At 48.8% G+C, this 26,430-nt stretch overlaps 2 protein-coding genes across 4 annotated transcripts; one reads left to right on the top strand and one right to left on the bottom strand.

Annotated features, from left to right (window-relative positions):
* The first annotated feature begins 358 nt into the window (after positions 1-358).
* LOC125167164 (creatine kinase U-type, mitochondrial) lies at positions 359-6,440 on the top strand. 3 transcript variants are annotated; one of them, XM_047860963.1, is made up of 10 exons: positions 359-492; positions 1,362-1,646; positions 2,302-2,500; positions 2,704-2,799; positions 3,204-3,425; positions 3,561-3,646; positions 3,766-3,889; positions 5,531-5,665; positions 5,858-5,983; positions 6,196-6,440. In XM_047860963.1, exons 2-10 carry the CDS (start codon positions 1,498-1,500, stop codon positions 6,310-6,312), a joined length of 1,254 nt encoding a protein of 417 aa, XP_047716919.1. In that variant the 5' UTR covers positions 359-492; positions 1,362-1,497; the 3' UTR covers positions 6,313-6,440. The 3 variants fall into 3 exon arrangements, with proteins under 3 accessions (XP_047716919.1, XP_047716920.1, XP_047716918.1); XM_047860962.1 differs by having other exon boundaries at positions 410-585; XM_047860964.1 differs by lacking the exons at positions 1,362-1,646; positions 2,302-2,500 and having other exon boundaries at positions 387-492.
* A 185-nt stretch (positions 6,441-6,625) lies between these two features.
* On the bottom strand, positions 6,626-22,556 carry STRC (stereocilin). The gene is made up of 29 exons (XM_047863021.1): positions 22,511-22,556; positions 21,411-22,217; positions 21,295-21,319; positions 19,289-20,543; positions 18,250-18,312; positions 18,042-18,152; positions 17,700-17,866; positions 17,326-17,512; positions 17,079-17,194; positions 16,686-16,818; positions 16,145-16,327; positions 15,823-15,861; positions 15,475-15,642; positions 15,240-15,305; positions 14,655-14,780; positions 14,293-14,351; positions 13,398-13,521; positions 13,174-13,286; positions 11,263-11,398; positions 10,652-10,848; positions 10,367-10,457; positions 9,998-10,154; positions 9,196-9,365; positions 8,437-8,592; positions 7,927-8,069; positions 7,588-7,736; positions 7,227-7,324; positions 6,984-7,131; positions 6,626-6,789 (listed from the first exon to the last, which is right to left on the bottom strand). The coding sequence occupies exons 1-29, from the start codon at positions 22,554-22,556 to the stop codon at positions 6,701-6,703; spliced, it is 5,322 nt and encodes a 1,773-aa protein (XP_047718977.1). The 3' UTR covers positions 6,626-6,700.
* Positions 22,557-26,430: the final 3,874 nt, after the last annotated feature.

Here is a 26,430-nt window from a genome sequence, read left to right as displayed (position 1 = left end):
TGGCTCAAAGAAGGGACTAACACCACCATGTGTACCCAAGCTTAAATGACTTTCCATATGAAGCCCCCGCATCTCTATTTTGGCTCTAGCATTCATTCTCTTTACTGCCAGGACAAAGGTCAAGTCACACCTAAGTCACACTTTGAGCTGTGGGAACACACCCTCTCAAATCTGAATACATATCTTGGGAGGATAAAGGACAGAAGACCAGTAGGAATGTACAGATTCCCTGGCCTTGAACACCACTCCCCTTTACACTCTGGAATAAACAGCATTAGGGAGCCAAGAGAGGAAACACTTGTGGTGGTTGGAAACCTGTGCGTGCCTGTTCTGTTCCTACCCACCGTCATCTTACCACACCCTTCACTTCACCTTACACTCCCCTCCAGCCCAGGAACTGGAAACTACAAAGAGGGGAGAGAAGGGAGAGGAGGAAGAGGAAACTAACAATTCCCTGCCCAGTCCCAGGTCTACACCCAGTACAACCAACAGGTAGGCAAGCTTGCAGAGAATACTCAGAGGGAGTCCTGTGAGCAGAAAACAGTCCTGAACCTGGATAAAACACGAGGAAGTAAAAGATCAAAGGTGAAGTAGAAAATGGGGAGGAGGGTGGAGGTGAAAAAAGTTGGGGATCATGAGAAGCGGGGGCAGGACATAGCAGGGCTATGTGGGAGCCGATCAGGAGCAGGGAACACAGCATAAATGGGATAAGAGTTAATGTTCCCCTGGTTGGTCTCAGGGAATCCTTCCACAACCTTGTAAGAATAGCACAGGTGTGGCCGGAGGGCACCTTGGTCCTCTTCCTGGTTCTAAAGCAAAGGTGACCTTGAGCCACCGGGTGTCTTTTCCAGTGTATGCCTCTGTGTGATTTCTCCATTTCTTTCTCTGTTATCTGTATTTATGCCACGGTTTCTCCCGCTGCCGCCTCCCCTGGGAATATGGAGAGGTTGCTGGGGAAGGCCGAAAACTAGAGAGAGGTTGGGCAATGTCACCCTTTCACACCCACACATAGTGACGAATCGGGTTTCCGATTAAACCGAGAGGCTTGGGGGAAGGGTGTTAGGCTTTGCGGGTCCCGTCGGGTGCTGTCCTCTACGTGGTGCTGAAATCTGGGCGACCACAACTCAGGTGGGCCGGCATCCCCGGCCAAAGGTTGCGAAGCTCGGGTCCCCTAATCTACCTGGCGGTGCTTCCCAACTCTGCCCCCGCAAACCTAGCGCGGTGGCAGGCGGAAAGGCGGGGCCTGCGTGAGCTCCACCCCTGGAGACTGCGGCTGGGACCTCCCTCCTCCGCCAGCCAGCCGCTACCTCATTGCGCCTCTCCTGCAGTCTGGTTGCTACCGTCTTCCTCTCCTGCTCCAGCTTCCAATCCGGCCCCCATTTCGGCTCCAGCCTCGCACCCAGTTCCAGTCCTCAGTCCTTCTGGTTGCCTCCTCCCTCCCTGTTCCTGCCCTGCGCCAGCTCCCACCCCGGGATTCCACAGCCGGACCCTCAAGCCATGGCTGGTCCCTTCTCTCGTCTGCTGTCCGCCCGCCCGGGTCTCAGGCTCCTGGCTTTGGCTGGAGCTGGGTCACTAGCCGCTGGGTTTCTGCTCCGCCCGGAACCTATAAGGGCCGCCAGTGAACGACGGAGACTGTATCCCCCGAGGTATCAGTGTCTGAGGCACAGGGGGGGTGGGGGGGGTGGGGGGAGGTGGTGACGGGAACGAAGATGGGGATGGAGATGAGGACCTGGGCAAAAGAGAAGGGTTATAATCACGAAGGCTCTGGAGTGGAGTGCTGTACAATCTGGAGACCACAGTGGGTTGGGAATGGAAGCCAAAACCATAAGGCTAACGCATTTCTGGAGACCTGTAACCCGCAGTCCCCGCCCCCAAGACCCGCTCTGGCCCTGTGAGTTCTGGCTGCACCCACTCTGCCCAAAGCCCTAACTGAGAAACCAGGAACTATCCTTTTCGCTCTCCTCCATCTCGTTTCCTGCTGTCCCCCCCCCACCACCCATTTCCTGAATTCCCCTCCTTAGTCTTCCCCTCCCCCATCCCTAATGTTGTGCTAATGGTAGGAAATAACTGAGCAAATCTGGGGAAATTGTGCCCACCAGCCAGAGGAAACTAGACCTGTTGGGAAAGAATAGACCCTGAAAGTCCCTAAAGAGATTACTAAGTAAGGTTTAGCCTCCCCCTAATCTCCCCTCCTCCCAAGGAGCAAAGGCAGACATGGCTAACTGGATAGCTCCCAGCTGACTGCACTGGGTCTAGGCCCCCTGTGCTCTCCTCCATGGTTACTGGGTACCCCCTCCCTAGCGCTGAGTACCCAGACCTCCGAAAGCACAACAACTGCATGGCCAGTCACCTGACCCCAGCAGTCTATGCCCGGCTCTGCGACAAGACCACACCCACTGGTTGGACGCTAGATCAGTGTATCCAGACTGGCGTGGACAACCCCGGCCACCCCTTCATCAAGACTGTGGGCATGGTAGCTGGAGATGAGGAGACCTATGAGGTAGGGGGCCCCCAGAGTTTCCCTGGTGACCCAACTCATCTTCCCAGTAATCCCAGCTCCTTCCCCCTAAAGACCCTTCACTTTCCCTTAAGGCTGGACCTTCCATACTCATGTTTTCTGACCCAGTGAAATCAATCCACAACTAAGGCCTGGAAAGGGATTCTCTCTCCTTAACCATCCTCTCCCTCTTAATTCCCCATCAGGTATTTGCTGAGCTGTTTGATCCTGTGATACAAGAGCGACACAATGGATATGACCCTCGAACAATGAAACATACCACTGATCTGGATGCCAGCAAGGTAGGACAGATATTCTGCTTCTGATTTGCATTGCCTTATATATAGCATTCTGTTTCTCCAATCCTTTCACCTTAATTATTCCTGACTCAGAGTCATTATACTGCTGAGCTTTTAGTTTTGGTTTCTTTGGTTAGATTCTTTGGGGAAAGAATTGTATCTTAAGGAGCTGCAGATATGGAAGGGAGAGGAGAGGAGAGGGTGGGTGAGAATGACTGTACCCCAAAGTGGGCAGTTTGAGGGAGGATTCATAATGCCCTCTTCTGTTGGAGTACTTGCCCAATGAACTTCTCCTTCCAATGCATGTAGTGAGGACCCTTACAGTCTTTAAGGTCTCTCCTTCCCCAAGGCTCTCTGTTCCCACCCCTGTGTTTCTGTGAGTTATATTAATTTCTCTTATTCCCTAGATCCGTTCTGGCTACTTTGATGAGAGGTATGTATTGTCCTCAAGAGTCAGAACTGGCCGAAGTATCCGGGGACTCAGCCTTCCTCCAGCCTGTACTCGGGCAGAGCGACGAGAGGTGGAACGTGTTGTAGTGGATGCTCTGAGTGGCCTGAAGGGTGACCTCGCTGGACGTTACTATCGGCTCAGTGAGATGACAGAGGCTGAACAGCAGCAGCTTATTGATGTGAGGGGCCTTGAGAGGAAGCTGGGTTGAGGAAGCAAATGGAAAGAAGAGTCAGAGGGGAGGGTGGGTCAGATGAGATAGAGGCCCAGGAGCTACTGTGAAGATTCTTAACTCAAGTCCTTTTACTCCCCTCAGGACCACTTCCTATTTGATAAGCCCGTGTCCCCACTGCTGACTGCGGCAGGAATGGCTCGAGACTGGCCAGATGCTCGTGGAATCTGGTATGAGGCTTACCTTACCTCTTTTTCCCCCATGATCTGTAAATGTCTTTTATTCCTATATCTCTCCCAGTTCTCGCCCTGTCTCTTGATCCCTGTCTTTCCGTCTTTACTGCTCTCAGGCACAACAATGAGAAGAGCTTCTTGATCTGGGTGAATGAAGAGGATCATACACGGGTCATCTCCATGGAGAAGGGTGGCAACATGAAGAAAGTGTTTGAAAGATTCTGTCGAGGCCTCAAAGAGGTTGGAGAAGAATGTATAAGGGAACTAGGTGGGAGGACATAAGGAAAAGCCAAGGACTAGACCATATAATTTATCAATCAACCCATGATACTTTTGATAGCAAAAGGGATCACCATCAGTCAGTCCAGGACAATATATCAGGACTGTCCAGAGAAAACCAGGATATATGGTCACCTAAGAATAGAAAGAGAAAGAAGGTCCTGAATCTAAGGTAGTAAATAAAGTAGTTGTCGGATAAGACAAAGATGGAATAATTGAGCTGGTGTGTCAATGCCTGAGGTGTGTGGAGTGTGCAGATAAGGAAAAGTTTGAGCCTGGATCAACGTAGGAAGTGAAAGATTGGTGTGTTCATGATTCCAGTGTAACCATCCAGTTCTGAACCAAGGTATTCTGTCATTCTCACTGAAGTATCATGTCTAGGTTTTAAGCTGAGAGCAGGAGGGAGACTAGGGGAAATGCAAGATGGAATGGCTTAAGTCCCAGAATGTGTGGCTGTACTGAATCCTCAATCATATATGGATTAGGACTCCATATTCTATTCTAGGTTAGAAATCCCCATAAACCCAGTTTTTATTGTATGTTCTCATATATACAGTTGTATTTTGGACTTGGAAAGACAGACAGCTTCTCTTTTTTTAGATTCTAGCTGGGAAGTTTTTATTGTTTTTGGCTAATAACAGATAAATATTCTGATGGTAAGTGGGTAGGGAAGTACTTTTCAAATGATATGCCTCAGGTTTCTCATCTGTAAAATTGGGATAATACGGCTTCCTACATTTTAGGTTGTTGGGGATTAAATGAGATAATGTATGTAAAATACCTGGTGCATAATAAATGTTCAATAAGTGTTAGCTCCTATTATTTTTCTAGATGGAAAGGTTTCCCCTTGTTCAGCATGTAAGATGACCCCCTATGCCGTGTTTTTTTTTTTCTCTGAACTATAAACAGGGTTCTCTTTTACTCATATGAGGTAGTCTTCGCATCCATCCTCTGGCACATCCCCTGTCTCTTTAACTCTAATAGTCATTTCCATCATTAGGAAGCTCTAGTGAAACAAAACACTCTACCTACACTCCCTTCCCCACCCCCTCACATATACACATAACTATGAGTCCGGCTCTTCTGGACTGTTTTCACCTTTCTCTCTGCCTTCTCACATGTGCTCTTTCCACAGCTAACAGAAGGCTTTCTTGCCTCTTCCTGTTGCAAAGCCTACACCCTCATTTTATGTGTGAAAGAACCCTTCCAAACTCTAGGCTCATTAGCAAAGCAAAGATAATCTATGCATGCTGAGCTCATTGAATAATCATTCCTTTCTCAGTTCAGTTTACCACCTCCACTCATTTCCCTAGATCATCCTTAGTGCCTTATTCTCTCAAGTGTCTCTTCTTCCACACACAAGATATTTTTCTGTAATCTCACCATTATGGGCTTGCAACATCAAAATTACCTCGTACACATGATAATAACAAACCATTCCCCACCCAACCCCCCCCCACACACACACACACAAACAGCAGTGTCATTCTTTCACAGTCCAAATTCCTCATTCTAGACATATTTCTAGAGTTCTTGTAGGTCTGGCTAAGTGAGGGCTCAAATATCCCTGACTTTTCACTAACAGAGCCTTTGTGGACTCAGGTGGAACGGCTGATCCAGGAGCGTGGCTGGGAGTTCATGTGGAATGAGCGTTTGGGATACATCTTGACCTGTCCGTCTAACCTGGGCACTGGACTTCGGGCAGGAGTACACATCAAACTGCCCCTGCTAAGCAAAGTAAATGAGTTGTGGGGTTAGAGAGGGATATGAATAAGGAAGGTGGTCATGTGTGGATGGGAGGGTATGGGCATTTTGGAAAGGAGTCAGACACATTGTGGGTAGAGTATCAGGGGAAAGGGACCAGTCTCAAATAGGACCAGTCTCTGCCCCTAATGGCCTGGCCCCCAATCCCTATCTTCTCTCCTCTAGGATAGCCGCTTCCCAAAGATCCTGGAGAACTTAAGACTCCAAAAGCGTGGCACCGGTGGAGTGGACACAGCTGCCACAGGCAGCGTCTTTGACATCTCTAATTTGGACCGACTGGGCAAGTCAGAGGTGAGATCCTTAGGGATTACAGTGAGGAGAGGTATAGGTCTGTGGGGGTGGAGATATGACAGTGAGTGGGCCCCAAGAATGTAATAGAATCTGAAATGAAATTCAGGTTGAGTGGGGAGACAATTGGAAATGAGTTCCTAGAGAAGGTAAATCAGTGTTCAAAAAGGAAACTCAAGGGTGGGAAGCAGAGATCAAGGATTAGTGTCCTTCAGGTGGAGCTGGTGCAGCTGGTCATCGATGGAGTAAACTATTTGATTGATTGTGAACGGCGTCTGGAGAGAGGCCAGGATATCCGCATCCCTCCACCTCTCATCCACAATAAGCATTAATTCCCCATCCTCAGGAGATGACTCAAGATCCCCAGGACTTCTGCCCATTCTAATGTGGCCCATTCTACTTGCCCTGGATGCCCCTCCAACTCCCTTCTGTCCTAGTAAAGACTCCTTGCTATGCTCTAGCTGTCTGTGTTATTTCTAATGGTTGGGATGAGGAGGGACTAGCTTTCAGGAAAGGAAAAGAAGCAGTGGGGTTATTTATGATGGAAAGAAGACTCCAGATATGGCATGCCAGGAACACTGATTCTCAGGTGGGTGGAAAGCATTAGCATTTTACCCATATTCCTCATCGGCTTCCTGAGGATAATTAGAATGCATTTCCATTTGCACTTTATTAAAGTTTCTTTCCCAACAATCTTTCTCTTTAACTGTGGAGACAGGTTCAAAGCAGGTTGCCAAGGAAGCAGATGGTCAATGCCATGGCCCAGGAGGGTTGTGACCAGTCCTGAAGGCCCCAGGCTGTGCTTCGACCTATAATGAGACAGAGAATGGGAGGAATATCAAAACTCTGTTCCCAAGAACCACTGATACATGGAAACTGTCTGCCTAGATCCCTTTGCTTCAGGGGTCTCCCTGAATGGGTTCTATGAACCAGATAGCATCAAGTTTGGGGTCAGATTCTGGGTCAGGAGTTAGTGGGGCAAGCCATGCATTTGGGAACTCACCCTGCTGTTCTGGGCTGTCCTTCCCCTCATGCTGGGCCCATGCAACTGCTCGTCGCTGCTCAGAACTCAGAAAGGCCATTTGTTCAGGAGTGACAGCCACAGCCTGAACACTTGTGAGACTAGATAGCTGGGTGGGACTGAACACCACCTGGGGGTGGGAGCAGAAATTAGTACATCCAATATAGCCCCCTTTGGGCCCTGGCTCTGTGTGGTCACCTCAGACCCCAGTTCTTGAATACTTACAGCAAATTTAGGAGCAGGGATGACAGAAATAGCAAGAGGGGTAAGGCCCTGGATCTGTTCCTGCAGCAGTGCTGAAAGAGCCAGGTCTGGGATCCCTGCTGTTGAAGCAAGTGGGATGGGCATCCAAACATTGTCTTATACTGGCCTTCCCCCTTCTCTTCAAACCTATAGACTATAGACTTCTCTAACCTCTCCCCAAATACCCGACCATACACTTTTCCCAACACATCTCCAACCTCTTACCTAAATGCCTTCTCAGACTCCCACCTTAAGAATTCCAGAGCAGTCCTCCACCCAGTCCATCCATGGTAGGGAAACCAACCTCTAACAGCTAGCACCAGCAGTGGCCCAGCCTTCCTACCTGCTATTGTGCCGATTTCAGTGAAGATCTCAGGCCCCCAGTTACTGACTGGACCAAAACCACCGGGCAGCACAAGGAGCTGGGCCAGAACTTCCAGTTGCTCCTCAGAACACTGGAGATGCAGATTGCCCAGGAAGAGAGCTGCTTGGCTGTGGAAGAGTGGAAAGAAAGAAAATATATTCAGCCACAGTGATAGGGTCCATAGTTATGAGATGGGAGTATAGATGGCTTCAGGTGAGGTCCCTTCCTCCATGGGACCACTCCACCATGAGTCTTCCATCCCCAGTGAGTCCACCTTTACATGAGCACCACCACCCACACATCCCCTCCACAGATGACCTAAATTCCCAACTGCTGATATGCTGTAGCTCCTCTGGCCGAAGTCCACAGAGTGTATAACCCAGTGCAGTCAGATGAAGGAAGTCCAGGTGGCTCACATGCCGGCCACTCTGCCGCAAGAAACTGGAGACCACAACCCGGAGCTGGGATGGAGATAGAGGGCACAGAATAAGGAGATAAATCACAAGGAATTCATGGTTGGGGAAGAGACAAGTGCTACTAGATTATATACTTGTATTATTAAGAACTGATGATCCAATAGCCATGAGGAAGATTGAGTATCCAAAAAAGAGAAGGCCTCAGGGAAGACAGTCAGGAGGGAGTTTTATGTGTCCAGACCTCAAAGTGAATAAATCACAGAGTTCCTAAGGCCACAAGTAGGGGGTATTCTATTTTAATAGAAAGAATGGCCAAGCAGGGTAACAAAAAAAATTCTTTAGGTGTTAGGTGACCTAAAGGCCTAGATCTGTGGGATAGAAGTTTGGAAGGTAGGAAAAGGGAAGGTGTTACCTGGATGGAGCTCCAGCCATCTATCTGCCCCAGGGTGCTCAGCACTCCCCAGTCCACTAGGATCAGCTCCTGTAGTTCCCGCTCTCCTAAACCTATTAAGAGCCGACCTAGCTGCAGGATCTGCTCAGGACGGAATCCCCGGGGAGGACCCCACAACTAGGAGAAAGAGGAACAATGTGAGTGGAAAAGCACTGGACTAGGAGTCAGAATGCTTGGTCTTAGTCATGCCTCTGACCTTAGCTGCGAACTCTAGGCAAATCACTTGCCTCTCTGGGTCTTTAGTTTCCTCAACTGTAAAATGAGAGGGTTGGATTAAGGTTCTGACTAAGGTGTTACTGAAAGATGCCAGAGTCTCAGTATAGAAGAATAGCAGATCGTAGTCCATGGATTCTAAACCTTATGTGCACCAGACTCACTGGGAGTGCCTGTTGAAATGCTGATCCCCCAGAGCCCTCAGAAGATTCTTCTCCCAAAAAAAGATTCTTCAGTGAGTCTAGCATAGGACCCTGGCACCAGCATTTTAAAAACCTGCTCCCTGGATAATTTTGATACACCCTAAAGTTTGGTAACCACTGCCTTCTTCCCTCTACCCATTGCACTAGCTTCCTTTTCTCCATATTCATCCTCTCTGACTTCCTACTCAGGATCCACTCTCATTCTTTCATCTCCTATTTCCTCCACTTTTCCCCAGCTATCCACTCCCTTGTGTCTCATACCACACCCAACCAGCTTCCTCATGTTGGCCCCTCCATCCCTAACCTGTTTTGCCTTGGCCATAGCTGCCCGTAGTTCCTCAGGCCCAAGTCCTGGGTCTCCTGCGAATAATTCCAGGCAGTCCTCAAAGTCTGAGAGCTCCATCCCTGCAATCTGGGTTGCTGACCAGGCTGCTGGGAATGTCCCTCGTATATCTGCACAATTTGGCACAGGTTCTGAAGGGGGAAGGCAGGCACAGGGGGTCAGTGTAGAATTAAACTATGCTCACAGAAATATCTATAGGTGGAATGACCCCTCCAACCTTTGGAGGATAGGGTAATATAGACAGTATGGGCCAAAGGATTACTATAGTATGAGAATTACAGGACTCAAGGGATATTAGAACAAGTGACTAAAGAGGATAAGTCCCTCATTGTATAAATGGAAGGCTGAAGGGGTTGCCTAGGGATTTAATGGCAGGTCTAGATCAGAACTCAGGTCTCACTGGCATCTCCCTCCTACATCCTAAGCATCTTCCCAGCAGACAGCTCCATACTCTAGCATAGAGCCAAGCTTAGAGTGGGTCAGCTGCTAATATGGATAAGAGAACAGGAAAAGGTAAGTCCTGGGCTAATAATGTAATGGGTTATAAATTTCCAGAGCTATAGAACCCTAGAACCAGAAAAGACCTTGAAAATTATCCCTCTAACCACTGTGGTTTACAGATGAGAAAACCCAAGCCCAGAGAGCAGAAAGTGTGCAAATCTGCTCAAAGGGCACAGCATACCTAGAGCCCCGACTTCTGTCTACATTTCTGGATACTCTTTCCTATACACCCTGATAGACATGAATATTTGGGTAGTTTCACCTGGGAGATCTTCTGCAGTGGGCCGTACAACCCCAGCTACCAAGGCAGCTTTCTTGGAAGCAAGCTGTGGTCTTCCACATAGCTGTCCAACTCTGCTCTGCTCCCAACTCTGCTGCTTCTCTAGGAGCCGCTCCAGAGTCTCTTGGCCCAAGGCCTCCTGTGTGAGATGGTAGATGGAGGGTGGGGAGACCTGGGCAGGTCAGGGCCAGCTGCTGCAGCTATAATTTTAAAGTCCTATCTCTTTTTAGCAGTTTCCCCCAGATTCAGGCTTCACATCCCTTGCCCTCAGTCTCCTTGCCCTTAGCTCCCCAAAGCCAGCTCACCAGTCCCCTCTCTGCTCTTACTCCCTCCCTTGTTCCTTCACCTCACCCTGGGGATCAAGGAAATAGCTTCAGTAGACAGAGTGAGTACTAGGCGTCCAGCTTGCTCTACTTCACCCTGGCTCCACAACTCTGGCTTCCTGGGGGACAGGAAGAAGATCAGGGGCTGGGATGCTGAGACAACTGTGAGGGAAAGGAAGGGGAAAAGAGGACATGGGGACTCAGGGCTCCAAGGGATCTTGTGTATATTTATTCAATGATCTGCCACTGATGATGGTGGTTAAGAGGGTGGGTATAGGATGAATCAGAATTAGAAGTTCCCGAAGGTTCATACCCAAGAGCAGGCTCCTGTGACAAGAGCCATCCCAGCTCTGTGGCAAATGGCTCTCCTAGGCAGAAGCCCTGCAGCTGATTGAGTTGGCCCAGCAGGATCGGTAGGGGGATCCGTCGTGTACTCTCTATCCCCAGGAATCCAACCAAGGGGCCCAATGTCTCCAGCACTTCCCTTGAGACTGTTGTCTCCTTTGGAGCCTGGAGGGGGCATCAGGCCTTGGGACAATGCATCTCTGACTCAGAGGACCAGATTCTTTGATCAATACACCAAAACCTTTGATTTTTCCCTCCCTCCAGCTCCCAACTCAAGACCCTACGATGTTCACTGCCATTGTTTACTTTCTTAAATAATGAGCCCAGATAGGAACAGGCAGAAAGGCTAGGAGTTGGAATCCAAGGGATTTCTTAGACTCTAAGGAATGTGGACAAAAAATATGAACCTAGAGATAGGTTGGGATGGAACCTAGAGATAGATCTAGGGGCTAGGGCCTTCTGGACAAGAACCTTTTTGGCAACAAAAGTGTGGGGCTAGGCCTAGAAGATAGAGAGCATTGTCTGAGAGGTAAAAATTGTCCAGGCAGCAGTTCCGAGTCTGGTAGGTTGGACTCTTACCAAGTTTTGTAGTGCCCTCTCTGCCAGGGCCACCCGGTGGAGTGGGGTCAGTGCCAGCAGCTGCTCTGGAGCTCCTCGTACCAGCCCCACCACCAACATAATAGATTCATTGGACAGTCTATCCATCAACCGGACCCTATAGCAATTTGACAACAGGGGCATTCAGAAATGAGTCCTGTTGAGAAGGGATAACAGAATGCCACATTGCCCAGACAAGAGGTAACATCAGACCAAACCCTATGGCCCTGGACAGGATCTGATATTAAACTGCCCCAGATGCAATTCCCTTCATAGTGTTTAAAAGGAGAGAACAAAAGGAGTGCCATATTTCTAGTCTTCCTCAGGAGAAATGACAAATGACCCTACCTTATCTAATGGAATCAAAAGTCCCATATATTAAATATCTTTAAAATTTCTCCCGATTTGGGGCACCTGGGTGGTTCAGTTGGTTAAGCATCTGACTCTTGAATTCAGCTCACGTCATGATCTCATGGTCTATGAGTTCGAGCCCCTCATTAGGCTCTATGCTAACAGTGTGGAGCCTGCTTGGGATTCTGTCTCACTCTCTCTCTCTTCCCCTCCCCCACTTGCTCTCTATCTCTCTCTCAAAACAAATAAAAATAAACTTTAAAAAAATTCCCCCCCCCCCATGTTATAGATTAGAAAACCAGCTCACAGAGATGGTGGGATCTTACTCCCAAGTCCTTTTTTCCACAGGGTCACCCTTCCTCTACTTTTTGTGGGAAAGTCCTCTCTCATTTGTATAGTGGTGCACAATTTACCAAGCCCTTTTATAGTATTCTCTTATTTGAACCTTATGACAAAACTTTGGGGTAAGACAGGTATTTTTCTTATTCCTCTTTCAGAGATGGGGAACTCAGGTTTTCCAACTCATGGTCTAGAAACTTATCTAGGTCCTTGGGATTCTAAATTATCTCCAAGAACCAATAAATTTAAATAGATTTCAATGGCTTTTTTAAAAGCCCTTTTGTCCAGGTTTCAGAAGTGTATTCTATCTAGGGCTGCCAATTCTGGAACTGGAACTAGGCTGCATAGCACAAAAGCCAAAATCTGTGGAAAGGCCTATAAAAATGTAAGGATGGAATCAACTGCTTTACCATCACCTCATCCCTAGGAAGACTAATACTAGCCTTTTCCTACTCTAACTTACAGTTCAGATGGCAATGGGGTAGGGATGGGGGCAAAATGAGAAAGGAAGCCTGGGAGAGAGATACTCATAAAACTCCTAGAGTCTCTGTGTTAAGAGGACCCTTACATTCATGAATTTTCTCTCCCCACAACCCTTATCCATACTTAAATGTGCTCTACAACATTCCTGCAATGAGACCATTCGGCCCAGGCTTGAATAGCTCTGATGTTGGGAATTTGCTACATCAGTTTTCCTTGTATTTTTCAAATCTGATTTTTACTCACTGGTCATTGTGATGCCCAATGGAGCCATTCAGAAACATGCTAATCTATTTTCTATTTGATAGCCTTAGGAGTATTTAAAGGCATTTATCATGTTTCATACATGCTCTTTCTGTACTCCACTGAACACACTGACAACATGGTGGCTTAAGCAGACTATAATCTTCTAGGGTGAGTTGGACCATTGACTCACTCAGTTCAGATATTCTATCTCTATTAATGTGGCCTCGGTTATACTATGATTGTTTGGCAGCCCACATCATAGTGTTGCCCACCATTAGCTGTCCTATGTTGGGGTCATGTTCTGGGAGCCCGTCAAAACATAGAGCAACTTTGAGTAGAATCCTCTGCTTTGGGCTATAACTGATGGCAGAGAACCACCAGACGGAAAACTGCCACCTTAGGGCATTTCCTAAGGGCAGACCTTCTACCCCAGGTTGAGACGCCTAGGGATCCAGTGTCTCCAGTTGTAGCACTTACGGTAAATCCAAGAGTAGCCTGGTGTCTAGCCCACTCAGTTCTGGCCCCATGGTTGCCAGCTCTGGCTCTGGCATTGTCATCCTCCGCTGTAGCTCCACCCAGATACAGGCCCTCTGTAGGATAGGATGGGGAAACAGGTCAGGATAGAGCTAAGCATAGGGGCTAGATTCGGTACCCAGGATCCCTGCCTCCCTGCTCCACTAATGTTTAAGCACCCCTCTCACCAGACTCCCTCGAACTCCAGTGGGCAGCTGATAGATCATGTGCACTACTTCAAGGAAGTTTGCCATTGAGTTGATCTGCTGCAGAAACTCACACGACATGCCCCCTGCCAGGGTGCCCAGAGCCCTGTAGGTGTGTGAGTGGGTAGATGCTCATTCAACACATGCTGTGGTCTGTCTGCTCCTTGATACTGATTCTCTCAACACAAGTACAGAATTCATTTATGGTAATTTACAGTTTGAGAAATGGCTTTCCATAGAAAACCACAACATCATCACTGTTTATCAGAGAGGAAAATAAACATTCACAGACGTCAAGGGATGTTCCGAACATTATTCTATTAAAAATGTGGTAAACTGAGCGTAGAGCTATATCTTTAGATTCTGAAGCCCGTGATTCCTTTACTGTGGGTGAAAGGAAAGTGATACTTGTTCCTGTTTATTGCTGCATGGCCAGTAGCTCTGAGGTCACCTTGGATTAAACTAACAACAGCAAATATCTATTGGGAGATTTCACTGGGCCAGGAACAATATTAAGTACTTTATATGCCTTACCTCATGTAATCTTCACAACCACATCCTATGATGTGTAATTCTCGTTCCACAGAAGAAAAAAACTGAAGCTTAGAGGATTAAATGACTTGCTCAAGGCCATGAATAGGTTTCAGGGCTGGGACCTGAATCCAGGTGTTCTGAATCCCTTAAACTAGTCAGGATAGGTGTGGTGCTATGGGAAGGCAAGAGAGTAAAGGGAGGAGGAGCCAAGAGAAGGCCCACACACTGGGACTATGCATCATCCATCCTCACATGTCCCATTGCATATCATATGGGGCCTGGCACATGGCAAGTCTCAAAAAATGTTAGTTGAATTAAACTCTGCTCAACACAAGTTACTCACTGCAGATTCCTGAGTGTCAGGTTGGTGGGCACCTGCATCTTCTTCCAGAGAAACTGAGCCTACAAGAGAAAGAAAGAGGAGCAGCCCCCCAGCAGAGATATTGCCCAAGGACCTAAGATGCTTTGGACCTAGCCCTCCCTCCCCACCCTGTGGATCCACCAGCCTCCTACTCTCCCAAATGTACACTCCTCTCTTGGAGATGGAGGGCGGGGGAGGGGGGGAGAAATAAGGGGGAGGGAGAAGGAATAAAGCAAAGCAAGTCACATTATAAAGGATGCTGGGGATAAAGTGACCAATCTAGGGCTGACAGGTAAAAGAGGTGGAACATAGAAGATAGTTCTGGAGTAAGTGAGGAGAATTACCTGCTGCTCAGACCAGGGCAGCTCCCGGTAGCGCCTTCGGTTAGCCAGAAGAGCCGCAGAGTCCAGCTGTAGCAGCTTTAGTGGGAGCAGGGGAAGCAGGCAGTCTGGCCAGGTGGTGGGGATGGGCTGCTGGTGGGGATGTGTGTAGCAGAGTAATGATAGGTAAGAGGGGCATCATGGGGGTGGGAGGGGACCAAAGCTAGGGAAAGGGTGGATGGCATGTGCCACTATAGCAACACACACCAGAGAGCCCTCACAATGAAGGTGGATGTGGTCAAGTATTGCTGCTATTCAGGCACCTGATGAACTGATCTCCCTTAGACTCTCTGAGCTTTGCTCTCTTTATCTGAAAGCAGGTTCGTTGGCCTGGAAGATTTCTCAGACCCTTCTGGTTTTGACATTATAGGACAGTGTGGGTCATGCTGTCATGTAACTGGAACTGGGGAGAGCTGCTAATGTCTTGGTGGAAACAGAGTCAACCTGGATGCTCAGGGCCACTGCAGGGAGAGTATAGGAGGCAGCACCAGTCATATGAAACTACCCGGGGACATGGAGAGGAGCTTAGTTGGGAGATCCCACACGTACCTGACCAGGGATACACACAGCTGCACTGGCACCTGTTGTACCTATGTTTTTAACGCCGTCTTTCACCTGCATGAGAATCAGCAGTGTGTGTGTGTGTGTGTGTGTGTGTGTGTGTGTGTGTGTGTGTAAGGAAGTGGGGAGGTATGGGAGGCCTTCCCTGGCCACAGGGAAGATGCCCTCCTCTTAACCAGAGCCCACATCCCTGAATGTCTCATCCTCCCTGCTACTCTCATACCCGAAAGGTCTGCAGCAATGCTGCAGTCTGGCAAGCTGAGAGGCGTGACAGTTCAGGGGCCAGGCAGGAACAGGCCCCAACCAGAACTCGCCTAGGGATGGCCTGGAGTGTCTGGGAGCTGAGGCCTGGCAGCAGAGGGTGCAAGGAGCAGAGTTCCTCCAGGGACAGCTGGGGAGCAAGAGAGACAAGAGTCCTGAAGAAGAGAAGCAGGGTGGTTGGGAGGACAACAATCACAGTACAGCAAGGCAGCAGGTCTGAGGAACTGAGAGGGAAGAAGGGGCAGATGTGAGAGCCAAGGAAAGGGGGACAGGGACCTCTGAGGGACATTGAGAAGTTGTTGCTACTCACATCATGCCTAGGGAGGAGCCGTCCAAGCAGTAAGACAGCCTAAGGTGGGATGGGATGAAACAACAGCTCTCAAGTCCTGGTAGCCAGGTTTTATGCAGGTCCCTAGGACCTACCCTTTAAAACTTCTAGTTTCCTTGATACCACCCCCAGTGACTAGCCTGGCTCTGGGCTCTTCTTGATCTGAAGAAGGGGGATGAGGGAGTCCTCCTTGGGACAGAGAAAAAGGAGGCTCCAGAGAAGCTTGTGGTATCCCTGAATGTCATTCCCTTGAGTGGGTTTCCTGGGGTTGGAAGGTGGATGTTAGAGAGTGAGACAGGCCCACCTGGGCTGGTGTGACACTGGTGCCCTGCAGGGCAGGAAGCATGGCTCTAAGCTGGGGCTCTGACAGCTCCTGCAGGAAGCGGAGGCCCAGCTGAGGGAAGAGAGGGGCCCAGACCCGCAGCTCCCGGGGGCTCAGCACAGCTCCTCCAGATGAGCGCAATACCCCCAGAAGTTCATATGCCACCTGTAACCAAAGAAGGTTTGGGACTGGGGAGAAAAGACAAGTGAACCTTAAACTTCCTCTCTAATCCCACATCTGGATTTCCCAGGGCCTGGGCTAGGGCTTAGAACCAAAGATGGGACACGAACAGATAGGGTTTAAGATGTCAAAGGGTATGTTTGGGGTGTCATAGACCAAACGGCATTGGGTCAGGAAGAGGTGGTAACAGATAAGGATGACCACGAAATAAGGAACAGAGATAGTAGAGGTCAGGGGAGGGCTGGCACTGTTGTGCTCAAGCTTGGTTGAGATGACTGAGCATGTCATCCACACAGACCCAAGGAAAGCCTGGACTCTTGTAGGCCTGTGCCAAGGGGCTCACCCGTCCTTGTGGGCTGAGGGTCCCGTTGGCCGCACATTCCAGCAGCCCCTGTTCTACTGGCCCCAGTGGATCACTCAAGGGTACCAGGCTCTGCAGCTCCTCAGGGCTCAGGAAACAGGCGAGGGACCCCAGCCTGAGAAGGGCATGAAGCTGGCCTTCATGTGGTCACTGAAGCTGGCACTAAGGTAGGGATCATGTAGGTATATGGAGTAGGCACTCTGCTAAACTAGGAAATATGGGTACCATAGATAGGCCTCTGTCCTGGACTCCTATACTGCCTGCAGCCGCTGCCTACCTTTTTGACCCTTCCTTCCTAGGCCCCCAACCCACCATGGCAGCTGCACTAGCCTCTCTCCCAATTTGGCTTTGATCACTGATCCCACAACTGCTCACCTGCGCACCTGCTCTTCTCCGTCCTGGACACTCTGGTTCACCAGGCTTCGTAGCACATGCCGGGCATGCCCTGGCCCAAGACCTGCTGCTGGCCAACTATCCTCCAGGGCCTGGATCTGAGGTGAGGAGGGTCAGCTCATGTTGGGTCACTGTGGGACACTTGTGGGGAGAAGCTCACCAGGAGACATACTACTGACTCCTGTCCCACCTAGGAGAAGATGGGCTAGTCAAGAAAATCATGTCATACCTGGTGAGGGCTGAGCTGCAGAAAGTTCTCCAGAGGGAGGTGGGGGAGCAGGGGCAACACTGCCCACAGTAGCTCCTGGGACCAGGCGGGCACTTCCCCAAACAGGTCAGGGGACAGCAGTCGCTTTGCAAGAGCTTCCTTCTGTTCAGGCCTCATTCCTGGGCTGTAATCTCGGATGGCAGCCAGTCTGGGGAGAGCAGTGGGTATTAACCTTTGGCCCCTGTTGTCCTCCTCACACTCTGAAGCCCTACTGTCATGGACAAGAAGGAGACTCTCCCTAATTTTAACAGAGAGGATTTCAAGAAGGGGCTGCTGTAGGCTGATGGGGTTGGCTGACCCTGACAGGATCAGGAGGAGTGGTGTGGGGTCCTTACACACTGTCATTGGCCAACAAGGATGGTGGGAAGCGCATCAGGTCAGAGACAGCCAAGAAGGGGATGAGTGGTGACAGGTCAATGAAGAGCTGGGAGGTGAGGCGCGGGTACTGCTGGAGCAACAAGGCTGTCAGGCGACCCAGGGCTTCCTCCTCAGATGGTGGCACCTGTGAGGGCATAGGAATGGATGCTGGCTCTAGAGATGCTCAGTATTATCGCCATCTCCTTTTGAGCTTCTCCTTCCACTGGGCAAGCCCTCTGCACACCAGGTTCCAGGTGCTCTTGATTCCCAGATGTCTCCCTCCATCCTCCCCACCTCCCCCACCTGCCCTCTATACCCACCTGAAGCTGAGCCCAGGAACGGTGCATGAGCGTCAGGAAGCCCTGAGCAGCCTCCCTCTCTGCTGAAAGCACCAGCTGCTGGAGATTTTCTGGTGGCATGTGCAGGTATGCCTGGGAGTAGGAGGTTAAAGTGGGCATGGCCTCACTGAGCAGAGACCTCGTGCCACAGTTGTTACCCATTCCATCCATGTACCCCTCCATCTGTTACCTGCACTAGAATCTTCAGGGCCCAAACACTCTTCTCCCTCTGGAGCAGATCCCATAGCACAGGCTGATGGGGAGACAGACAAGATACCAAGAGCTGTCTCCTCTGTCCTCCTGAAGGTTCCCCAGGCACTCCAAGTCCACTTGCTAGATGCTTGTCCTTCATCTGAAGCTAGTATGTGTGTCTCATCAGATACTAAACTCCATTAAACCAGGATGATGTCTCAAACTTCTCCTGTACCCTTTTCCGTGCTAGGTCCATTGTTGGCTCAATAAATACTTGTAGATCCAAACCAAAACTATGAATCTGTATAATCCCATTTCACTGGACACAGGACTTGAGAAAGGTGGGCCCTAACATGGAGTAAGGAATCTTTACATATGCTACATAACCTAGCAAAGTGCCTTACATATAACGGGGCAACCAATGAATGAATTATGGTATTTATATATTCTAGCCCCTTCACTCTACAGAGAAGAAACAGAAGCCCAGAAAATCTGAGTTAAATTATTTTGCTATTACCACACTAATGTGTGACATAGTTGAACCCAGAACTCAAGTCTTCTGATTTGTAGTTGCCCTGAACTATTCTCATTTCTGTCTTATCTTCCTATATTTGCCAGCCTTCTCACTCTCTAGGGACAGAGTCAGATCCCTCCAACTTGATACCTTTCCTTTCTGGAGCAGAAAGGGGGAGAGTCAAAGAGTTAGAAAGAATAATGAGATAACGTTTAGTGCACGTTTATGTGCCATGCTATATACATAAGCCCACAGCATGTATAATCTTATGTAATCCTTACAGGTACCCTAAAAAAGTGGCACTGTTACTCTCCCTCATTTATAAGTGAAAAAAATGTTGCTCAGAGAGGTTAAATAACTTGTCCAAGGTTGATCACAGAACTAAGATGTGAACTCAGGCCTGTCTGACTCCAGAGCTGTGTGCTTAAACCACTATACTATACTACTACCTCTCAGTATTAAAGAATTTGTTTGGAGGCCCTTCCCTCTGTTCCAGGGGCTTTAACCTTGGCAGATTACTCACACTGAAGCAGGACAGCAGCTCCATCTTGTTTATACCAGAGCTGGGGCTGGCAGTGGGTTCAAAGCCCAGCGGGGTCCACTGCTCCTCCTGTTCCAGGTACTCCCCAACTGTCCGCAGCACACTGCGCCGGCCCTCTGGGCGGAAGGCATCCCAGAAGGAGCAGTTGTCTGGGAGACTGGAGAGCATCAGGGCCTGACCCAGCATCCCCTGGGCCTCAGTCCCCCCAGCCCCTGGACCCAGAAGAAAGGTCAGCAGGCGCAGGAGATAGTGTAGGCGTGTGGAGTGGGCAAGGGCTGGTACAGAGGACTGACAACGTGGCAACTGGGATAGCATGCCAAGCAGGAAGGGGGCTGGGGCCAGACACAGTGGGGATGGTCCCAGTGGTGGCAGAGAGGGCAGAAGAGGGCCCAGTAGCCCCTCTAGGAAGCAAGTGTCATTGCCCCCACGACTTATCCTGCACTGGCCTGCTAGCCAAGGCCAGAAGGGCACAAGCGCTTCATACATGGTATCATTGGCACAGACCATCATCAGGAAGCTGCCCCCATCTGGGCAGCGTTCCCCACAAGGTCCAATGTGGCAGGGTGGGAAGGCAGTGGCATCTGGGGTAGGGCCCTGGCACACATGCTGAACCCAAGCCTGATTGCTGGGGGGCACAGCCTGCAGACCCGCCTCTCCACACAGCCGCTCAGCCCACAGGGTCTCATTCTCCAAGAAGCAGCCCCAGAAGATCTCTGGGGTGAGGGGAACAGAAGGCAGTCCCTCAGGACAGCTGGTGGGGGGTGGGAGAAGACCAGCACAGAGCCGCTTTACCAGACGGCGATTGGGGCCAGACAAGGCTGAAAAGGAGAGGTTGCTACATATTGCCTCCAGGAACTGATCAGGAAACTGGTCATGGCAGGCCTGTAGCCAGCCTTGGGCACCTGGTGCCCATGAGACTGCATACCACACAGCTGTCTGGCAGATGGCAATGGTGCTGGGAGGGGGCTGCGGGGTGGCAGGCTTGGCGTGCTGGCAGAGCAAGTGGATGGAGAAGTTGGAAATGCTGTAGGGTGGTGCTGGACCTGAGTGGTTCTCGCAGAGGGCCTCCACAGAGATGGCTCGCTGTTGGCGAGGGCTGATGTGGGCTGAGAGCTGGGAAGCCCTGGGCAGAGGCACACCTGTGCTCAGACAGTGGAGGAGGGCGGGGGGTGGGGGTGGCAATCCAGACAGAAAGCCCAGCGCCTGGACATCCCAGGAAAGGTTGTGCCGGATGCCCCTGGGTGTAGAGGGAGGAGCAGGCATCACCTGGTCAGTTTACATTTCCTCTAGTTGAACATTCTGACCCTGGCCCAGAGCCCTGCATGGGGGGATGGCAAGCATAGGCTTTTCCAAAAGGTCCCTGGGAGTATAGGTGTTACTGGTTTAAATACTGGGATGGTGGGAGCGGGAGAGAGATCTGTCCTGCCAAGGCACAAAATCATCTAGGAGCAGCCCAGCTGGAGTCCCTTCTGTCCACCTGGCTCCCTTCTTTCTCCTTTCTTCATATACTTTTAGGTAGCTTAAATACAACCTTTGGTTGACCTCACATCAGGAAATCTGCCCTGCAACTGAATAAGTCTAACAGTGCTCTGACATTATTGCACTGAAACAGTGAAGATGGAGGAATCCAGTCTTATCCTTTCTTTCCATACCCCATCTTTATTAGGTAACATTATTAAGCACTATGTGCAAGACAGTTCTAAGTGGCTTGCACATAGAGCATCAACCCATTCAATCCCTTTCAAGAACTCTGTGGTTGTTAATATTATCTATATTTTATAAGAAGGGAAACTGAGGCATGAGAATGAGAATGTAACTACCCCAAGGTCACTTGGCTAGGTAAACAGAGCTAGGACACCAACCCAGACAGTCATGCTCGAAAACCACTAAACAATGCCCTCCCATCAGTCTCCTCCTCCATTCTGCAGGCTGACAACTTTCCAGGCCCACTCCCTCAGAACTCCTCCCCTGGTAAGAGAGTTACTTACCATAAAAGCAGCTGTTGAAGGTTGCCTAGGAGGGAAAAGAGTAAGGAAGAGGACTACCACAATCTCCCCCCTTCTTTGTCCTGCCACAGCCCAGTCCCGAACCCAGCAGCACTCACCTCCCTGGCACTGCCCATTGGCATCAGGCTCTGGTTGCCCCAGAATGGAAAAGACCTCATCCTGTAGGGAGTCAGTGACACGGAGAAGCCCCTCCTGGAAGGCAGCGTAGAGGGGGGCCCCCACTGTGCGCAGCAGACCTCCCCAAAGAGCCTCCTCAGAGCCTGGCTCCCCTACTGGGGTGAGCAAACCCAACAGACCCTGTAAAAAGTGGGGGGCTGGCTCCCTCCCATTGAGGCCTGTGGCATTTGTGGGGTCCATACTGGACTGCACCTGTACCAGGGCCTGCCATCGTGTACCCTCTAACAAGAGCAGCAGAGAAGGCAACCAGTCAGCCACCAGGACACAGTCAGAGGGCCCATCACGGGTGCATGGGGGCCTGGTAGGGGTTGGGGGCCCCACAGGAACTAAGGCTCCTAGCAACACCTCTGCGAGTCCACCCAGCACACCTGCCTGGTGCCCCAGGAAGTCCCGGGGGGTCTGCTCCTGTCCCAGCAGTGCCAGCACATCCCCTAGTAGACCTAGCATTGGCTCCCAGTCTGGGCTGCCTCTCAGTGTCACTAGGAAGTCGTGGAGCCGGAGGGCAGGGGGCTGGAGAGGTGGGGGCTCCCCCACAGGTCCCTCCCCCATTCTCCCAGGCCCAAAGGAAGAAGAAATGTTGGCCAGGAATGCAGATAACTGTGAGCGGCTGAGGGACCCCTGAGGAGCTTGGTCCATTGTGGAGAGCAATGACTTCAGGAGGGAGAGACCAGGGTCCAGGGACTGAATCCCAGTAGGGACCAGAATCACTGTAAGAAGAGAAACCAGAGGTCACTAAAGGGGAAGAGCCTAGAACCCAATTCGGTCCTGCCCAGAGCCCAGTCCTAGCTTGGATCTAAAGATGAGGCGACAGGGATGGCAAGCTGAGTCCCTTTACTGAATAGTACTGAATACTTACTATAGTAAGTCTTGGCCTGCTTTCTTAACCCTCATTTTCTCCCTTAGCTCCAGTCTCTGACCATTTTCCTTTATCTTTTATAGAAACCGGTTAATCTCTGCATTCTTAAGTCTCTTTTCAGCAACCATCCACTTCATCCCCAGCCCTGCTCACTGTTCGTCTCACCTGCACAGGACAGCGGCAGCAGCAGGGCCCAGAGGCTCAGAGCCATGTTTCCAGGTGAGCACTGGTAAGAGGTGAATTCTGGTTATTCTCACCTTGTATGCAATAGCCAGGTGAGGGCAGAGCACTGCAGGCAGCCTGAGTTGCCACTGACACTGTAGTGTGGTCTTTCAGGGAACAATATCTGTAACCTGACAGCAGGTTTGTCACCTGAGCCACTGAATACCTGATCCTTTGGCTTTGGAGAAAGGTGTGCTTCTGTGAGAGGGACCAGTGATAGGGGATCCCGGGGGGGGGGGGGGCCTCGGAGGAGCCCAGGGAAATAACTTCAGTTAAGAGCCAGGATGCAGATAGCAGTGGGCAGAAATAGAGGTGGAGACCTGGAGACCAGGGTATAATGTGGTAGGGAGGGGGGCTGCAGAAAAATGTAAGAAAGTATAGAGGGCACAAAGGAGTTAAAAGCAAGTAGGATTTGAAGGAATCAAGGAACAAAGGGGGCCCAGAGAAAGGAACTGAGCAGCCAGGTATGAACAGAGAAGAGAAACGAAGACAAATGTCTGGTCCAATGACAGAGCATTCAGGAAGAGGAGAGCCACTTTTGATTCAGTACCTAGAACCACAAAATGCTAAGAGTGGGAGAGGACTTCAGAGGTTACAGAGACCAAACCTCTCATTTTATGGGTGAACAACTTGCTCATTGGGCCATTCAAATATTTGTGTTTGCCCTGTGGTCCTCTTCCTGTGGCCTAGGTGAATGCTCTGTAGAAAATTCTGAGCTGAGAAAAGAGATAAGCCAGATTAAATCACTGTGCAAGGGGGCTACTTCCCACATGGACACACACATGCATGCCCTCATGTGCATGTATTCATGCATATACAAAGAGAGAAAGAGAGTACTGCTCACAGATCAGAGAGATCCCATAAAAAATACTCTGGTCTGGTCAAGGTGAGAAGTATTTTCTGTCCTCCATTTATATATCCCCAAAGGCCTTTACCTGACACCAGCTCTAAATAGTAATTCAACACTGGCTCCACTCAAACTATTATTCTGTCCCTCTTTCCTTAAAATCCTCCTCTATTCTATCCCCTCAAACCCACACATTCAAATCTATTATTAATGAGCTTCTTCCCCAGAAAGTTCACTTAGGATCATAGAATTTTAGAACTGGAAGAGACCTGAGGAATCCTGTGGTAAAGAAACTTCTCATTTTATAAATGAGGAAATAGAGGTCCCCCAAAATGGAATGACTTGGCCAGGCCACCAAAGTTGAGGACACTGCTAGGATTTTCCAAGGCAAATCAGAAGCTGGGATCAGTGAAATGATCTACTGCATCCCTTTGCCAATATTTTCCCTTTGCCTATCACAGTTACCACATCTAGTCTGAAAAGCAGAGAGGAGAATCAAAGGAAGAGTATGGCCTGTATTCCCAATAGTTTTCTATCTCCTGGTTCCAGCCCATCCTGCAATCCATTTGAATTTCTTCCCTTGGTTCTGTAACAACCCTCTTATAATAAATTATCCTTTTTGGCTAATAGTGTACAAAAAAAAAATGAGATGGCTTGGGTTCAAATCCTGGCTCCAATGCTTACTAGCTGGGCATCTTGGGCAGTTTCTAAACCATTTTGTGTCACAATGTTCTTTTTTATAAAAAGGAGAAATACTAGTATAGAGTTATTTTGAGGATTAAATTAGATAATGCACTTAAAGTACTTAGCACAGTGTGGCATTCATCCAACAGGGTAAGTACCTATCATGTGCCAGGCACTGCTACAAAATAAACTTTCACTAAATATTACTACTATTGTTATTAGACTCAATACGAGTTATTTATTTGAAACTAAAGAGTCCTTTAGTATTGAGTTATTTAGCTCAATGTGAATTATTTATTTGAAACTAAAGAGTCCTAATTAATACAGAAATTTTTACCAAGAAGTAGTGTCTTGAGTGAAAGATCTTTAGAACAAGTTTGAAACTAGTAGACTCAAACAGAGAGGGAAACAATGAGTACTCCCTCAACCCCGGGCTAGGAAATTCTTGGCAGTACATATGATGATGGAGCAAGCAGTTGGTTAAGCAATCCTGTTGCCACCAAAGCTTCAGAGTATGTGCCAACTAAGGGTAAAGTGTTTAGGGTTTATAGCTAATATATCAATCTATCTGATATAAGCAGGTTACTGCTTATACAGTTGACCCTTGAACAATGCAGGTGATTAGGGGCACCACCCTCCACCCCCAACCTCCACTGCACAGTCAAAAATCTTAACTACCCCAAAATTAACTAAGAGCCTTTGTTAACTAGAAACCTTACCAACAACATAAGCCATCAATTAATGCATATGTTGTATATTATATGTATTATATTCTGTATTCTTCCAATAAGGTAAGCTAGAACAAAGAAAATATTATTAACAAAATCATAAGGAAGAGAAAATACATTTACAGTGCTGTATTTAGCTAAAAAAAAAATAAGTAAATAACTGTGTGTAGGTGCATCCGCACAGTTCAAACCCGTGGTGTTCAAGGCTCAACTGCAGTTTGGTAAAGTCCAACAAAAATGAGAAGAGTTTCAATCCATGAGTAATCAAATAGAAAGAGAAAAACAGAAACAACAGACAAATTACAGGAGTACAGAATAAGAAATTAATCATGTGTCTTGCTAAAGTGAAATGGAGAAGATTGGTGGGATGACCAGAATGCTCTGTAATCTGGCAATTTAAAGGGAGATACCTAGGAGGGGCTGAAGAAGTTGAGAAATCTGAAACATCCTCACTGCCTCAAACCTGTCAGACGGGTACTCCTTCTGACAAGAACACATTCCTCCCTTGTAAATTACAATTATTTTTCTCCCTTTTTCCCTTTTTGATTTGTAACTGAAATATGTATTGCTCACTAGATATCCAAGAAATCCCCACATTTTCCATATCTTTTTCAGCTAGGTAGGGGCAAGTGATTAGTTCTAACCAATGAATAGTAAGTGACCAAGAATTTAAGAGCTAGTGAATGATGCTCCAGTAATGTCTTCTCTGTTGAAGTAACCTAGAAACCACAAGCTGATACTGTTGGTGGGAATGCGAACTGGTGCAACCATGTTGGAAAACAACATGGAGTTTCCTCAGAAAGTTAAAAGAACTAACCTATGATTCAGCAATTGTACTAGTAGGTATTTACCCAAAGGATACAAAAGTACAGTTTCAAAGGGGTACATGTACTCTAATGTTTATAGCAGCACTATCAACAATAGCCAAACTATGTAAAGAGCCCAAATGTCCATCGACTGATGAGTGGATAAAGAAGATATGGTATACATATACAATGGAATATTATTCAGCCATCAAAAAGAACGAAATCTTGGGGAGCCTGGGTGGCTCTGCGTTAAGCGTCTGACTCTTGCTTTCAGCTCAGGTCATGATCTCATGGTTGTGAGATTGGGCCCACACTGGGCTTTGTGCTGAGTGTGGAGCCTGCTTAAGATTCTCTCTCTCTTGGGGTTCCTGGGTGGCTCAGTCAGTTAAGCATCTGACTTCAGCTCAGGTCACGATCTTGGAGTTCATGGGTTTGAGCCTGGCATCAGGCTCTGTGCTGACAGCTCAGAGCCTGGAGCCTGTTTCACATTCTGTGTCTCCCCTTCTCTGCCTCTGCCCCTCCCCCACTTGCATGCATGTACACACACTGTCTTGAAAAATAAAATAAAAGGAATTAAATTTTGCTATTTACACCAATGTGGATGGAGCTAGAGTATATTATGGTTAGTGAAATATGTCAGGCAGAGAAAGACAAATACCACAATTACACTCTTATGTGGGATTTAAGAAACAAAGCAGATGAACATATAGGAAGGGGGAAAATAGAGAGAGGGAAATAAACCATAAGAGACTCCTTACAATAGAGAACAAACTGAGGGTTGATGGAGGGAGGTGGGCA

Source organism: Prionailurus viverrinus, chromosome B3 (assembly GCF_022837055.1).
Source record: "Prionailurus viverrinus isolate Anna chromosome B3, UM_Priviv_1.0, whole genome shotgun sequence".
Lineage (NCBI taxonomy): Eukaryota > Metazoa > Chordata > Mammalia > Carnivora > Felidae > Prionailurus > Prionailurus viverrinus.
This window is presented reverse-complemented; position numbering and strand designations above follow the sequence as displayed.